Raw genomic sequence first — 15,830 nt, forward strand, 5'->3', positions numbered from 1 at the left:
CTTTTGACAACCAGTTGTGGCCAGATTTGGCCTCTACTTCACCTGAAAGGCCATAATTGGCTTTTAGACAACCAATAGACGTTGGATTTGGCCTCAAGGCGCACCATTGAAGTCGCAAGTAGTTGTAGCTTGTAACAAGGGACGAAGAAAGAGGCATGAGAGAGAAACATAGAGGAGCGGAAAAAAGAGAAAAAATGAAATAGTAAGGCGAGGGAAAATTCTAGTGGAACCGTACAAGATCACATTTCGCCGGATGTGGCCAAATTGTCAATGATCGTCTTCAAGAGAAATATGATAATTTCTTAAAGCAAAATAATTAAAGGTAATATAATAATTTACCCTTCTAATACAGTGTTAAGATTGCTTTCTATGACCAGAGTTATATTATGGGTAAAAACTAAAACTTGGATAGATGGAAATTTGCAGTGTCTAATACTAATAACTCTTAGGATGGATTGATTTGAAAAATATTTTATTATCAAAATTAAAATATTATTTTAAAGATTATTAAATATAAATTATTATTATAAAATTTAATAAAATAAATAGAGATAAATAATTATTTTATTTGATTAAAGATAATATAAGAATATTAATATATTATTTTATTTAAATAATTTTGAATATAATGATTTAAAAATATTTTTATGTTATTTATTATATTAATTAAAAATAAAATTATTTTTGTTTTAAAAAGATTAATAAATATCAATATAATTATAATAAAATTAAAATTATTTTAATAATTTTTTAATATATAAAATAAAAATAATAATTAAATTACTTTATATATTATTTATTATATCACAGTTGATAATAAAAAATAAATTATTAAAATATATTTTTTACTTTAGAACAGATCACTTCTTTAAAAGAACTGAAAATTTTTTTTTGACACTTTTATAATTTTATATTCATTATAAAATTGAATTATAAATTTTTAATGTGAACTCAAACTCATCTACACCAATTCCTCCCATGATTTGAGAATTGATATAGAAAATGATCAATTTGACACGCGGCAACCGATCTGCCTTGTCAGGAGGAGTATATGCTCCTGCACCCACATGTCAGTGACCTCATTGTAGACTTAAGAGCCATATTTATTGACAGTGCTACCTCATTAAATAATTCGTACATAAAAAAAAAAAAAGAGATGACCACGTGCCCACGTGCCAGTGCAAGATATCAAGATTCAAGAAGCAATTAAAATATCCGAAAAAGGGACCTCATTATCAAAAGACAAAAAGAAAATGTTAAAAAGAGAGCCAGACCAGCCAACTCTGTCCACAGGCGCTGCAACACTACCCACCGACGGTGGCTTTTCCACTGACCAACCCAAGCTGACACTTTTTACAGCACGAAAAGACCATTATGCCCTAAAAATAAGAAAGGACACTCATGATAATGAAAGGGTAATATCTATAATTAACATTGGACAATTAGGTAAAATTACAAAAGAGATCCTTCCCCAGTGCACTGTATACATACAATATCTCAGAAGTATTTTAGAACAAAGAAGGGTAACCCAGATCCATCATTCACCAGAATCATCATCACCGCCAAAGATCGATACACGATTGTAAAGCAAAAACAAAATCAACACGAGGAAAAGCGCCACACCGACAGGCGACCCACTAACCCTGTGAATGGAGTCTGGCTCGCCGGTGGAGAAAAAGCTGGACACAAATGAGCCACGATCGGACGACAGAAACTGTATGGTGAGTAGGAGAACAATAGGCAAGAGCAAAAGCCCCACTGGGCTCAAGAGCTCGGCAATGAACTCGGTCACGGCCTCGCCTGAGTCACCGAACAGAAACGGAACCAGCACCACTATGCTCACCACCACCGCCAGTATCAGGCCGTGAGGAGCTCCACCTTGACCGCGTGGCCTCTCTTCAAACATTGCTTTGCGTCTGGTTTGGTTTGGTTGGGCGTCCGAGTTTTCTCTGTCTTTTTTTTCTCTCTTCAAGAGTCCTTACAGTGAATGTGAGAGAAAGCGGATGGTGGGCTTATAATAGGATTCGAGTATGGGGACGCGGTTGTCCCAGGGGGAAAGAACTTTTTACCCCTTTATTTTCAATAATACATTGATATGTTCAACCATCTGGGTCGGTTCGGTCCGCAACACGGTATGACTATACTGTTGAAAAGGCGTGGTTCTTGTGGGGGGTATTGTTTGTAATTTTACAGGCGGTGTCAAAGTTTTAGGATTCGACCTATAAAAAAAAAAAACAAAATTTATAATAAATAATAAATATATAATATGAGGGATCAATCTACTAAAACATATGAGGTGATGAGCTGAAGGTTTTAACTTAATTCAAATTGAAACTTTAGCTCAACAACTCAACTCCAATTCCTCTCTTATAATATTGTTCTTCATGTTAATGATACAATTCATCCCATCAACAACCATTTGATGGCGTCTCCAATCAATTCAAATAAACTCAAATTTAAGCTTAACCATTATAGATTTAAGTTGAGTTCAAGACAGTTCATATTCAGACTCAATTGAACTCTCATTTAAACCCTAATGTAAATTAACACTTCAGCGTAAATTTCTTTGTTGTTTGGCCTATAATGTTTGTCCAATTATAATTTTTTTTAAATAACAATAAAAATTATATGTACTTATATTAAATATTAATAATATATCATTATTTAATTAAATAATTTTAAATTAAATATAACATAATACATCCACCATATAATTCTACATTATTGGTAATACTTAAAGTGTATAGAAATAAATAATTAATTCACCCAATCACTTATATTATAAATACAATTTAAATAATTATATGTTACATTAATGTTTATTCATAATATCATGTTTCACATTATAATTAATATTGACATTGAGAAGTCATAACTTTAGTATCATTAGAGATGGATTCGAAGTTAACTAAATTTAAACCTTGGCTCGGTTAATGGAAAGCCCTATGTACCATTACGAAATTTGTGCACTCTCCCAGATTTCCAGCTGTAAAAGCTCTCATTTCTCACTTTTTTTTTTCGAGTGTTGTATGTAAACATTTAAACTAAATAAGACAAGCTTATGGATGCGAAGATATTAAATGGTGAGGTAATCTGTCATTTAATAGAAGAACTTTTTTTAGGGTAGACTGGGAGACCTCGGCTTCTCTGGCTGCAGAATATTTGAAACCAGAAGACCCTTTTGGGTTTTGAAGCCGAAGCCTGAAATTGCAAGGAAGGTGGATGTCTCGGTCTTTCCTTGAAGAGTAAATGTTGAAGCTTCTAGGTCATTTCTGGTTCCGCTATAATGCTTGCTGTCTCTCTTGCCCTTATCACAACTCTAAGCGCGTCGCCCTGGTAAAATAATTTCACCACAGAAACCAATGTTTTGGTAGACGGTAGTTAGGTTGACAGGCTTTGATGGGCATCGATTATTAGTCAGTATAGAACCTGGCAGAATAGACAGTAGCCTTCTACTTTCCTACAGGTTCTGTTTATTAGAGTGATTCTAACTTAATATGACAATCCAATACAAATAAAGTTTCTCCTTAAAATTAAAAACCGTGGAAATGGAAATAAATAATTGGATCTGAAAGGGCTCAGTCGTTGCTTGGATAGGCAATACCAAAACCAATGGGAAACAAAAGCCATCCACCTTTCTTTGTTCTTGACTTTGAGATACATAAGGCCATGTTGGAGCGTGCACGCAAGAGGCCAAGCTTAATCAGATGGTATATTTTAAATGCTGGGGCCCCAATAAGGGTCCTTTCTCTTTTCTCTTTTTGGCCTTTATGCTATGGCCATGCATGGGACAGAAGACAAATAAACTAGAGATGCAAGACCTAGTGCTCAAATTAAATTAATGATTGATGCTAATCTAATTATAATGTCATAGTTATAGTTGAGGATAGATTCAAATAAAAATGAACCCAATAAAAAATAATTTGAATAAAAAAAATTGAATTTAAATTAACGATAAGTTATTAGATGATTCGTAAAAAAGGAATAACAAAAGCCATTCAAAATAAAGAAAAAGAGTTATTATAAGAGAAATTGGAGAATATGAATACCGATGACTCAATCTATATAAGTGGGCTCAACTTGAAACCAAGTTGTATGCATGGATCTTTTTAATTCCTTTCTTCTTTATATATATTTGAAGAGTTTATTTATTGTATGCCAAAATCAATGTATGGATTTTGGGAGTAACGATGGCAATAATAGATAACATGAGTGAAATAAAATTATATTACAATAATGGAGCTTTTGTGTTTTAGAGACGGTGTGGAATAATAGAGCTTATTCCAAAAGGACGCTCTTGCGCTGGTGTTTGGGAACAAGTATTCTCACAACTACCACTCGGCCCGGGTTATCCCAAGCCGGGTACAAGGACAAAACTTACTCGCTTTCGATAAATACAAAACCTCGTTAAACCACATAATATTTGGAACGGATCAGGTTCGGGTTCCTCTTCTCTCTGTCTAAAGCCCTAGCTGGTGCTCGAGTTGAGAGGAGTTACTAGCAGAAACGGTATCCAAGAAGAAGAGAAGAAGATGCCCGTACAAACAGTGGAGTTGGAGCCCGTGGAGCCACAATCATTGAAGAAGCTTAGTCTCAAATCCCTAAAGCGAACTCTCGATCTCTTTAGCCCTGTTCATGGCCTCTTAGCTCCTTCCGATCCTGAGAGGTCTCTGTTAATTTCTCAAGCCCTAATGTTCATTTTTCCGTTTTTAAATTTTTGTTATTTTTATTGACTTGTTTTCTGGTTTGTTACAGTAAAAAAATTCGCACGAGCCACAAGGTTAGTTGAAGTGATTTGTTTGTATAACGCGGTTATTTTGTGGCTTAGAAATTGAATTTCGAATTTATTATAGATTAATCTTGAGTACGGAGGAATTAAAAGTTCGAGTCAATCTGCACGCCACGCTAATTCGAGTGCAGCGAGTAGCGGAAATCAACAGTCAGGATCTTTCAATGTCCTTGCTCTGACTGGTATAACTTTCGGGTTTAATCAATGAGAGTTCTGTATGTTATGTTTTAGGGTTTTAAGAATATATGCTTGCGTGTTTTAGTTTTAGGAATTTAGACTAGTTAGTTGTTGGCAGAAAGTTCCAGTGCATTGGTTCAGTAATATAACTTTGCTTTTATCTGTTGGCAATCTTGACGTAGTTTAAATCTTCACTTGGAATGTTGCTTTTACTGCAATGCAGGGCCGGAGGATTCTAGAGATCCCCAGAAAGGAGGCTCCCAAAATGCTTTGGTTGTTGGTCCATCTGTGCAAACAAAGGGCCCGTGAGTCTTCTCTATCATTATTTTTCTTAGTTCTTTCTGGATAGACAATGGTGTATCTTTGTGTATATTTTGGTCTGTCCCTGTTTTATGAACTTTCCCTTGTTCATTTCTAGCTATTTGGTTTGCCATAGGGGTTTGTCATTTGCTTTAACACTTTAGTTTCAATGGATTCTATTGGTTCTCTATTGTCTTTGAAATGCTTTTACTTTTGTGCTAACCTGGATTTTGTTTTTGTCAGAAATAATATTGGTCTTCAAGGGAAAGGCACTATGGTTGTTTCTACGTCTGGATCGTCTGAAAGGTTTCTTGTTTTCTCCTTTGTCATGCTTTTTTCAACTCCTTTATTATATGTATGAGCAGTAGAAAGCAAGTGAATTTGCATTCCACCGTTTTGCATTTTTAATTTGATGCTTCTACAACTGGATCATCTGAAAGGTGTCTTGTTTCTCCTTTGTCATGCTTCTTTCAACTCCTTTATTATATGTATGAGCAGTAGGAAACAAGTGAATTTGCATTCCACTGTTTTGCATTTTAATTTGATGCAGTATTTCAGCTTAACAGTGGACACCACTTGGTGGAGTTTCTTGTTCACAATTTTATGAGGATATTACCCTAGACGTTGAAGCAATTCTTACTAAAACCTGTTGGTTGCTCTTCCTAGGAATTATTCAACCACTGCATTGATTGAAAGAATGCCTAGCAAATGGCCACGGCCTGTATGGCATCCTCCATGGAAGTGCTACAGGGTAAGAATTCATTAAGTTTTTGTTGTTGGCCACATGCAAACCAATTGAGGTTACTAGTTTATTTATTTATTATATAATAAATTCTTTAAAAATTATACAATATCATGCATATATATAGCTATGGAACCGACAACTGCTTTAGAAGTAAAAGTTAGTGTTTAATGTTTGATAGAGCCAAATCACAGTTTCCCTTGATTTCTGTACTCAGACCATGGGGCAGCTGGAAATTTTCTACTCTTAGTTTTCATTTCATATATTTTTGAGTTCTGAAATCTCCTTAAATCATTTATTTGGTTTGATTTGGCTGCTCTGTTTATTATTCTATTACATTTGCAAATTTAACTAGTGGAGACTTATAGGTGCATTGTACATTCTTTTACATGCTTTCTTATCTATTATGAAATTCCATTCCGTTTTGAAAGTAAGAATGCAACCATTTACGTTTATAGACCATCAATTTGGTGAGCTTTGCCATGAAAATTTTGTCGAAGGGAAGGAACTTAATATACTTCATATGGATTCAAACTTGACTAAAATTTAACATAGGAAATATGAGATTGTTTCACTGCTGCCTGTTGACTGGGCGGGGATGACTTAATTTCTTTTCTTTTAACCTCCCCATGCATGTTTGTTCAAGTTGACAATCTTTCTGTATGGTTGGTTTCTGTGTTCTGTACATCAATCACTTGCTGACATGGCATGTTACTTGACAAAACTTTGCTTTTGTTTTGCAGGTCATTAGTGGCCATTTGGGATGGGTAAGGTCCGTTGCATTTGATCCTAGTAATACATGGTTTTGCACTGGCTCTGCAGACCGCACAATTAAGGTATTGGAACTGTTGGTTTTCTTGATTTTTTCGTGATTATGTCATGATTTAAGTATTGAGGCTTGCTTGACTGCACTGTATAACTTATCTCAGTGTTGTTGCAGATAGTTTGTTTTTCACAGTTATGTTATACCTTATAATCTGATCATTAAGATGCTTGTCTATTGTTGGATGAAATCAGAGATTAAATTTTTAGGCTAGCTAGGCTTAATTAATTTGGATGAAGGATTTGATTAAAAGAATTATTTTCGCTGTTGTCCTAAAGAATTCTGATTAATGCCGGTCCGAGAGTATCTCCAAATGGGGGTATCTAATTGGCAGACCATATAATCTGATCATCTCTTCATTAATCAGCATCCATAGATGCAGCTTCTAATGGTTATATTTTCTCCCATTATGAAATCTTGTCTTTTGTTGACTAGATATGGGATGTTGCAAAAGGAACATTGAAGCTCACACTAACTGGACATATAGAGCAAATTCGAGGTTATTCTTTTTATTACTTTCTCTTGAATTGTAATTTGGTGACATGCTTTTAAATTCTAGTGTGAGTCAGGGATTAACTGGTGAGCTCATATGATTTCCTTTTCAGGCCTTGCCGTCAGCAAAAAACATACCTATATGTTCTCTGCTGGTGATGACAAACAAGTTAAATGCTGGGACCTTGAGCAAAATAAGGTAAGAAGTTTAAATTTTTTTTCTTTAAATTAACTTTTCATGGCTATATACTGTGGAAGGGCTTTGATCTTGATACCTTTAATTGTTGATTTAGGTTATACGGTCTTATCATGGTCATTTAAGTGGTGTCTACTGCTTGGGTCTTCATCCAACCATCGATATATTACTTACAGGGGGACGCGATTCTGTCTGTCGGGTATGAAATTAACCATTGTTAAGAAATTATTTACCAATATCATCACAACCATCGATATATTGTTTGTGATTGTTTGTCAGAGGGAGGTTATGTTTTTTGCTGAATTCAGGAGATGGAAAGTGATCTTTTTTTTTTTTTTTTAATGTTACAACAATTTTCAGGTCTGGGATATTCGCACAAAGATGCAAATTTTTGCTTTATCTGGGCATGAAAATACAGTTTGCTCTGTTTTCACTAGACCAACGGTATGTAAATTATGTTTTGGGAGGGGTGTATTGATTGTTTCATGTAATGTGCATCTCTAGAAAAAGAAAATTGCCTTCTTTATTTATAGCTGTTGTCTTAAAATAATTCAGCAGTTGATTTTTATTTTTTCTGTTTCTGTTGCTGCTTTTTCTTTAGTTTCTTAGTCAAGATTCTTCATTGATTTTATGTGTCTAAAGACATGAGGATTTAAAGGAACTTGCATGCTGTAGAGAATTTGAACTTTCAAATGAGAGATGTCTGAATTTAATGCCCTTTACTTTTACAGTCTTATGAAATGCTCGAGTCACCCTTTCTGCCCCTACTATGCCCTTGATTGAAAATTGCAAAGTAAATGAAGGGCAAAGGGTTTGGATCAAGAGTGATAGTGTTTGTTCTTGAAGAGAAAAAAAAAAAAAAGTTCATGTAGGTAGTTTCTGATACATTAAAACCATTAAGGTGATGATATGCTTATTATGCATATTTTGAGATATGTTCATTTGTCATGATTTCATGCAAGCTTGCCATTCCAATATCCTAAGTGTCCAAAAAGAAAAAAATGTTGATTGTTTGTGCAAATGATATGACTGGCTGTAAAATTTTATTGGTTAAACTGAACTGGCTTCTTTTTGTTTCCAGGATCCACAGGTAGTTACTGGCTCCCACGACTCGACCATTAAATTCTGGGACCTTAGATATGGTATTTTATACTCTTCTCTATTGTTGTTATTGTTACTTTTTGCAACAAGTCTCGTCATTTTTTATTCTCTAGATATGAAAATTAATACATCAAATACTCCTTTCTTGTAGGAAAAACAATGTTGACTCTCACACATCATAAAAAATCTGTGCGAGCGATGGCATCACATCCTACAGAGTATGTTGTTGGACTGTTGTTTTTTTACCACTTGTGAAACAATAGATCATGATTTTATTGTACTTTCTTAAACATTGTGTCTTTTTTCTTTTTTAAATATTTTCTCTATCTTATTGCAGAAATTGTTTTGCATCTGCCTCAGCTGAAAATATAAAGAAGTTTAACCTTCCACAGGGAGAGTTTTTACACAACATGCTGTAAGTTCTCATACATAATGTGCTTTCAGTCTATAATTCAAGATATATGATTTTAGGTGCTTTCCTTTTATAATAATTCATTCATTATTTTTCCTTAATTTTTCATTTTTAAATTTATCATAGATGACTTTTGTCTGAAGTTAGGTGAATTGAAGATTGTGGAGATGCAATCTAATTATGACACTGTTTCACTCTCAAAAACTGTGAAACAAAAATATTTTTCACTTGAGATTGGCTTTACACTGTGGTTTGAATATATGATCTCAACTCACTTTGAAAGCTATGATAATGCATCATCTCAAAAACCTCTTCTTTGTATTGTGGAATCTTTTTTTTTTTTTGGTTGCCCTCACAGTCTTATTTATTTGAATGTTAACCCTTGTTATTTTGTGCAGCTCACAGCAGAAAACTATAATTAATGCAATGGCTGTTAATGAGGATGGTGTGTTGGCTACAGGAGGTATGTCTTTCCTACATTTTGGATTTGCTTCAATAGTGGTGCCTGAGATTGTGGCAAGGAGATATTCTCCCCCTTTTTTTTGGCAGTGAATTTGGCAGATTCTCCTGGAGCAGAATATACCTATGTATACATATCTGATTATTTAAACTTTTGTGATTGAAGGTGACAATGGAAGTTTGTGGTTCTGGGATTGGAAGAGTGGTCACAATTTTCAGCAGGACCAAACAATTGTGCAGCCTGGTATGTCTGGTTCTTTGTTAGGCTTTTGATTATCATAGTTAGCCTGACTGTAGAGTGAGGAAAAGGTTAAATACTGAATCTTATTTTGTTCCAGGGTCATTGGAGAGTGAAGCCGGTATCTATGCTCTCTCCTATGATGTTACTGGTTCTAGGCTTATTACATGTGAAGCTGACAAGACAATCAAAATGTGGAAAGAAGATGAAACTGCCACACCAGAAACCCATCCTCTCAACTTTAAGCCGCCAAAAGACATTCGGCGCTTCTAGTTTCATCAGCGTATCTGGCTGCTTTTGTGGGGGTGTAACACTGTTTGGTTATGTTCTAGCATCTTGTAAAATTAATTTAGCAATATCATTTGGTTCACTCTCCAATGAAGCCAAATTTTGCTTGCTTCTGTGTGGGAAAGGAAGAGAGCCCAAATGCAAAATTGCCCAAGCTAGATAGAGTTGGAGAAGAAAAAAATTTTAGCATCTTCTGAACACCATGGAAAACAACCTGACCCTAGTCTGGTTTTATTCCCTTTCCTGGTAATGAAAATTTCAGAGGGTTGAATTAGTCCTGTTTTGAATTTTGCAATAAGTTCTTAGACTATTACAGTTTGAGTTATTTAACTGGGAAATATTGCATTTTTGGATATCTTAATCATGTATCAGTAATTTAAGAATCATTCTAATTTTGTCAGAGCATTGGATTTAGAGTGGATTTGAGTCGAATCGAGCCGAGCTTGAACAAAGTTCGGGTTAAGCTTGGATCAAGTAAAAAAAATGGCGTGATTCACGATCGAGCTGCCTCTTCTCCCCCTAAATGGGTTGGAATATCATAATTAATTGAAATGACCTTAAATTCCTTCCTACACAAGCTTGGTTTGAAATTAATTTAATGATTTTCCTGTCTGAAACGAAGAAGCATGCATGTGCTTTGGCTTTGCTTTCATTTGCATTGACCATTTTCTTCTATATGCACGTTCTGTGGCCCAATTTCGACATAAAAGGGGCATGTACCGACCACATTAAAAATGCAAGCTCACACATGGAACAACAAAAATTAGACAAAACTACAAAGTTTACGGAAAAAGGAGTGTAAAATATATTTTCCCACCGAAGGTTTGGCCTAAAGAGGCTTATCCACCGGTAGATGACAAATGATATTTTTTCAATCAAAATCAATTTTTTTAATTAAAAAAATTAGATACTAAAAGTATCATTATATTTTTATTATTTATAATTATTATATAACCTTAAATTAATAAAAATTAACAATAAATTCTTTAAATATTTAAATTACTTAATAACCCACTTATTTTTCTTTCTTTTCACTGTTATCTTCTTTTTACTATCATTCATGTCTCAAACATAAATAAAAATAAGTGATAGTTGTAATTGTACTAGAAGAAGTACAAATAGAGTTTTTAATAATGTACATTGAATGTTTAGGGGTATACTTGAGTTTTTGAAAATGTTAGGGGCATTAAAAATTTTTAGGGGATTTTGAACATTTGAAAAAAGTTTTGGGTTATATTTGAAAATTTTAAAACATTAATGTACCCCTTGGTAGTTTTCGACTGGACATAACTCAATAAATTAGGGGTGTGTGAAAATCATATTACAATATATTAGTGTTATAATAGTATTTTCAGGATATAAGGACAAATATTATCATTTCTAAAGGAGTAGTGCCACAGTTACTATTTTTTTTAAATTTTAGAGATTAGTTTATAAGTTTTTAAACTTTTTTTAATGTTATATTGTCACGTTTACAATTTTTAGGTCTAATTGGTGTAAAAGAGTTATTTTTCTATTTTTTTCTCAAAATTAATTTAAAAAAAAAAACTAATTTGCCTTTACATGAGTTTGATTTGGGTGAAAATTGTTATTTATAACACTTAGGGTGGCAACTGATTTAAGGCAAAACTTGGGTGGGAAACGGAATTTACTCTAAAGAGAAACTGCTTTTGTTTTTACTTTTGGTAAGCCATTAGCTTGTTATTTGGCACCATAAATGCCATACCAAACGAGAATAACCAACCTCGGCCTTTTCACTGAGATTATGCTCCGAAATTTCATGCATGGATGCCACTCATACACAGACTTAAACTAAACTAAGCCTCTCTCTTTCCACATAACCTTCTTCTTCTTCTTCTTCTTCAAATCCTTCAGTATAGTTTTAATGGATTCTCATGATCATTTGATCCATGGAAGCCAAACAGACCAAACACAACATCCATTTCTCAAAAGATTTACCAACTCAGTTCGCTACATGCTGGGCTCTCAGCGACTCATTTTTCTCTTCGTTGGAATTTCCATCGCAGCTCTCTTTTTCAACAGATTCCCTGTGTCAACTTCACCACCGTCACATCACCATCAGATAATCGACTCGGGTTTTCAATCCCACTCGACTCACTTGGCTCGCCGCCGGGTCCTCTACGAGACTCACCAGGAGGAAAAGTCGTCGTTTGGCCGCACAAATGCGGGTGGAAAAGTGCCTTTAGGCCTGAAAAGAAAAGCCTTGAGGATTCTAGTCACCGGTGGAGCTGGATTCGTGGGCAGCCACCTTGTGGACCGTCTGATGGAGAGAGGCGATAACGTGATAGTGGTTGATAATTTCTTCACGGGGAGAAAAGATAATCTGGTGCATCATTTCGGTAACCACCGGTTTGAGCTGATCAGACACGACGTCGTCGAGCCGATTCTTCTTGAAGTTGATCAGATCTACCACCTGGCCTGCCCCGCCTCTCCCGTTCATTACAAATTCAATCCCGTCAAGACTATTATATCCTTTTTCATGTCTGCATTATTTTCTTTCTCCATTGCGTTTGCTTTCAAAGAAATTTTTTCAAAAAACAAAAAGAATTTTTCGCTCCCTTTGGGGTATATTTGATTGATGATTTCAATTAAATAGTGATTATTGATGTTATGATCAGGGACTAATCTGTGCACAGCCGAGACCCCCAATTCAAATAGTTTTTTTGAAGGGAATTCGAGTTAAGTTTGAAGATATGTAGGTTGGAATTTTGCTCAAATCTAAAATATCTAATTTGAGCGTTGGAAAATCTCTTGAAAATGTGGAAAAGAAGAATTAAGGTCGATGGAGATGAATACATCGGCAACTTGTTAGATTTGAGTTAAATTAAGAATCCCAATTCAAATTCGATTAGTTGGAATTGTATTTGAGCCAATTGACTCGAATCCAACCTCACATTGTATACAATACAAATACAAATATTTATGGTAGATAGGTGAATCTCATCTACACATGTATCGAGAATGTTAAAAGTTTTTCTTTTCTTAACTGTGTTTTTGGTGTGGCGTTTGCACAAGACGAATGTGGTTGGGACACTGAACATGTTAGGTCTGGCGAAGAGAGTAGGTGCACGGTTCCTGTTAACCAGCACAAGTGAGGTGTACGGCGATCCTCTGCAGCACCCACAAGCCGAAACCTACTGGGGCAACGTCAACCCCATCGGTCAGTATCATTTTCATTCCTGCAAATTTATGTATGTGAATGCCATTGGGACCTGAAAGTGAAAGTCATTTTGTATTCTCATTCGTCGGCAGGTGTGAGGAGCTGCTATGACGAGGGAAAGCGCACAGCCGAGACCTTGTCCATGGACTATCACAGAGGACTTGGAATTGAGGTCAATTATTTTTAAATTTACTGTAAATGAAGACAAACTTGCATTATAAATTCATAATTTGTTTTACAGGTGAGGATTGCTAGGATTTTTAACACTTATGGACCACGTATGTGTATTGATGATGGTCGTGTGGTTAGCAATTTCGTTGCCCAGGTGAGTTTTCTCACCTCTTGTTACTGATTAGCTAACATTAATGGCTTTTGGCCCGCCGTGAAGGAAAATATTGAATTGAAAACTGTACAGGCATTGAGGAAGCAGCCATTGACTGTGTATGGGGACGGCAAGCAAACCAGGAGCTTCCAATACGTTTCAGACTTGGTAATTAAAGCCTTTGTTAGCTTTTATATTTGTCTAGAATAATCTGAGATATGTAAGTTCTGTAGTCTGTTTCATGCATTGAAATGAATTCACATGTTGGTGCCATCATGCTTGGGCAAGATGGCGACTTCTTGTATATTTTCTCTTTGTGGGTCACAAACTTACTCCTGCCATAATGGACCTAAAAAGTTGCCTATATATTGAAAACTGTACTAATATCCTTCCATAATTGAAGATGAACATAACAGCTGATAGATTTTTTGTGTGCAAAATCTACAGGTAGAGGGTCTACTTCGTCTTATGGAAGGTGAACATGTCGGTCCTTTCAATCTCGGTAACCCTGGTGAATTTACCATGCTTGAACTCGCACAGGTATCATTGAAATTTTATCAATGACAATGTGATTTAGGGGTGGATCCGAATAAAATCAAATCCGAACAATGATTAACTTAAATTTAGTTTAAATCTAATATAATTAATTAAAAATTAGCATTAACGAGAAAAACCATTATTGAAAAATATAAAAATAATTAACAATTAAAAAAGGATTGGTGTCATTGATTTCGAGATGAATTTGAGCTAATTGAGTTCGGGTGCATCCCTTATCATTGATCATAAATTGGAATCTTATCTTTCCAGCATTATATATATTTATTGGACGCCCTTGTCTGCGCAGGTGGTCCAAGAAGTGATAGATCCAAATGCTAAAATAGAGTTTAGGCCTAACACAGAGGATGACCCACACAAGAGAAAGCCAGACATTACCAAAGCAAAAAAGTTTCTAGGGTGGGAGCCCACCGTCTCCCTCCGGAACGGCCTGCCTCTCATGGTTTCTGACTTCAAACACCGCATCTTTGGCAACCAAAAGGAAGGTGGCGCCACCGTTTAACTTAAGCCAATAATTTTTTTTGTTGTTGTTGTTGTGATTTGCAGAGGCCCAGATGCCCAATTTGCAGTTTGATGTCTCGGAATTCTCCTTATCTTTAGAATTCCAGTTATTTCAGATAACAGATGTATCCATGTACTGGATATAATGCCATTTTCATCATTTTCTATTAAGGAATTTTTGTTGTCTCAGCATCGTTTTCAAGTTTGATAGATAAAAACTAAAACTACAGGGATGAAAAAAAAAAAAAAAAAGAGAAAAAATTCTCGGACAATTTAATGCAATCAACTATGAATAAGACTTATGTTTTTTAATTTTCTCACCAACTTATTCTTACAACCATGATTGTCGGAAAGAGATGTTACAGTGTCTTTTATTACAGCCATGGTTGGATCGGCGACTGGAACCCTGACCTTGAAGTTGTTCAAACCATTTGTGACCAAATTGAAAAGGAAAACAAGAGAAGCAAAGAAAGCATGCAATCTACAATACTAAAACATTAAAGAGAAGGATGAGATGATTTTATTCAATGAACATTCATTGGCCTCTCTGTACAAGCCAAATTATAATAGAAAATTGAGCAAATATTATATATATATATAATTTTAAATATTTAATTAAATATTTGGATAATATATTATCATATAATTATATATTATTTATTTTTAATTTAAATTTTTTTAATTATTTAATATTATATTATATAAATATTTAATTAAATATTTAAAATTAGGTATAAATAGTCACATGGAATACCAACAACAAAACACAAGTCAACTAGAAACACGTAGTCGTTGCTGGCAAAAACTAATCTTGTCAAACAAACAAACAAACAAAACTACAGAACTTGTCAAACAAGCAATAATAGTGTACCAAGTGCAGCGTACAAATTATAATCTAATAAATAAATTACATTTACAATAAATTACATTTCCCCACTCTGGGTTTGATTTTTCACCTTAGAATCAAGCTATGTTAATGAAAATAAATTTATGATATAGTGCCACAAAGTAAAATTATTATTAGTTTATCCTAACTATTTTATTTTTCAAATTTATCAAATAACTACATATCAACAAAAACTTTTAAATATTCAAATTGTATAAATAATTTTTTGTTCTCTTTCTTTTCGTCTTTATCTTTACTTTTTCAGTTATCAGATTATTATTGATATCAATAATTTCACCCTCTCTTTCCACAACAATGAGATTGACAATGACAACTTTCACTTGATGATCCTTTTGCTTGGATAATTC

The 15,830-nt window shown here is 34.5% G+C and overlaps 3 protein-coding genes across 3 annotated transcripts; 2 read left to right on the forward strand and 1 right to left on the reverse strand.

The window, feature by feature from the left end:
* Positions 1-1,537: 1,537 nt before the first annotated feature.
* LOC123221561 lies at positions 1,538-1,906 on the reverse strand. The gene has a single exon (XM_044644387.1). It carries the CDS (start codon positions 1,904-1,906, stop codon positions 1,538-1,540), a length of 369 nt encoding a protein of 122 aa, XP_044500322.1.
* Positions 1,907-4,249: 2,343 nt separating this feature from the next.
* Positions 4,250-10,291, forward strand: LOC123220361 (protein pleiotropic regulatory locus 1-like). Its single transcript, XM_044642559.1, has 17 exons — positions 4,250-4,666; positions 4,756-4,780; positions 4,854-4,971; positions 5,190-5,271; positions 5,510-5,572; positions 5,933-6,017; positions 6,752-6,844; positions 7,267-7,330; positions 7,437-7,522; positions 7,617-7,718; positions 7,880-7,963; positions 8,601-8,661; positions 8,772-8,838; positions 8,958-9,035; positions 9,431-9,495; positions 9,658-9,735; positions 9,830-10,291. Exons 1-17 carry the CDS (start codon positions 4,533-4,535, stop codon positions 10,000-10,002), a joined length of 1,458 nt encoding a protein of 485 aa, XP_044498494.1. The 5' UTR covers positions 4,250-4,532; the 3' UTR covers positions 10,003-10,291.
* A 1,451-nt stretch (positions 10,292-11,742) lies between these two features.
* LOC123220534 (UDP-glucuronic acid decarboxylase 2-like) lies at positions 11,743-14,744 on the forward strand. The gene is made up of 7 exons (XM_044642782.1): positions 11,743-12,505; positions 13,051-13,198; positions 13,291-13,370; positions 13,440-13,523; positions 13,614-13,688; positions 13,968-14,060; positions 14,365-14,744. Exons 1-7 carry the CDS (start codon positions 11,903-11,905, stop codon positions 14,575-14,577), a joined length of 1,296 nt encoding a protein of 431 aa, XP_044498717.1. The 5' UTR covers positions 11,743-11,902; the 3' UTR covers positions 14,578-14,744.
* The last annotated feature ends 1,086 nt before the right edge of the window (positions 14,745-15,830 follow it).

The sequence above is a fragment of the Mangifera indica genome, chromosome 7, assembly GCF_011075055.1.
Source record: "Mangifera indica cultivar Alphonso chromosome 7, CATAS_Mindica_2.1, whole genome shotgun sequence".
In the NCBI taxonomy this organism is placed as follows: Eukaryota; Viridiplantae; Streptophyta; class Magnoliopsida; order Sapindales; family Anacardiaceae; genus Mangifera; species Mangifera indica.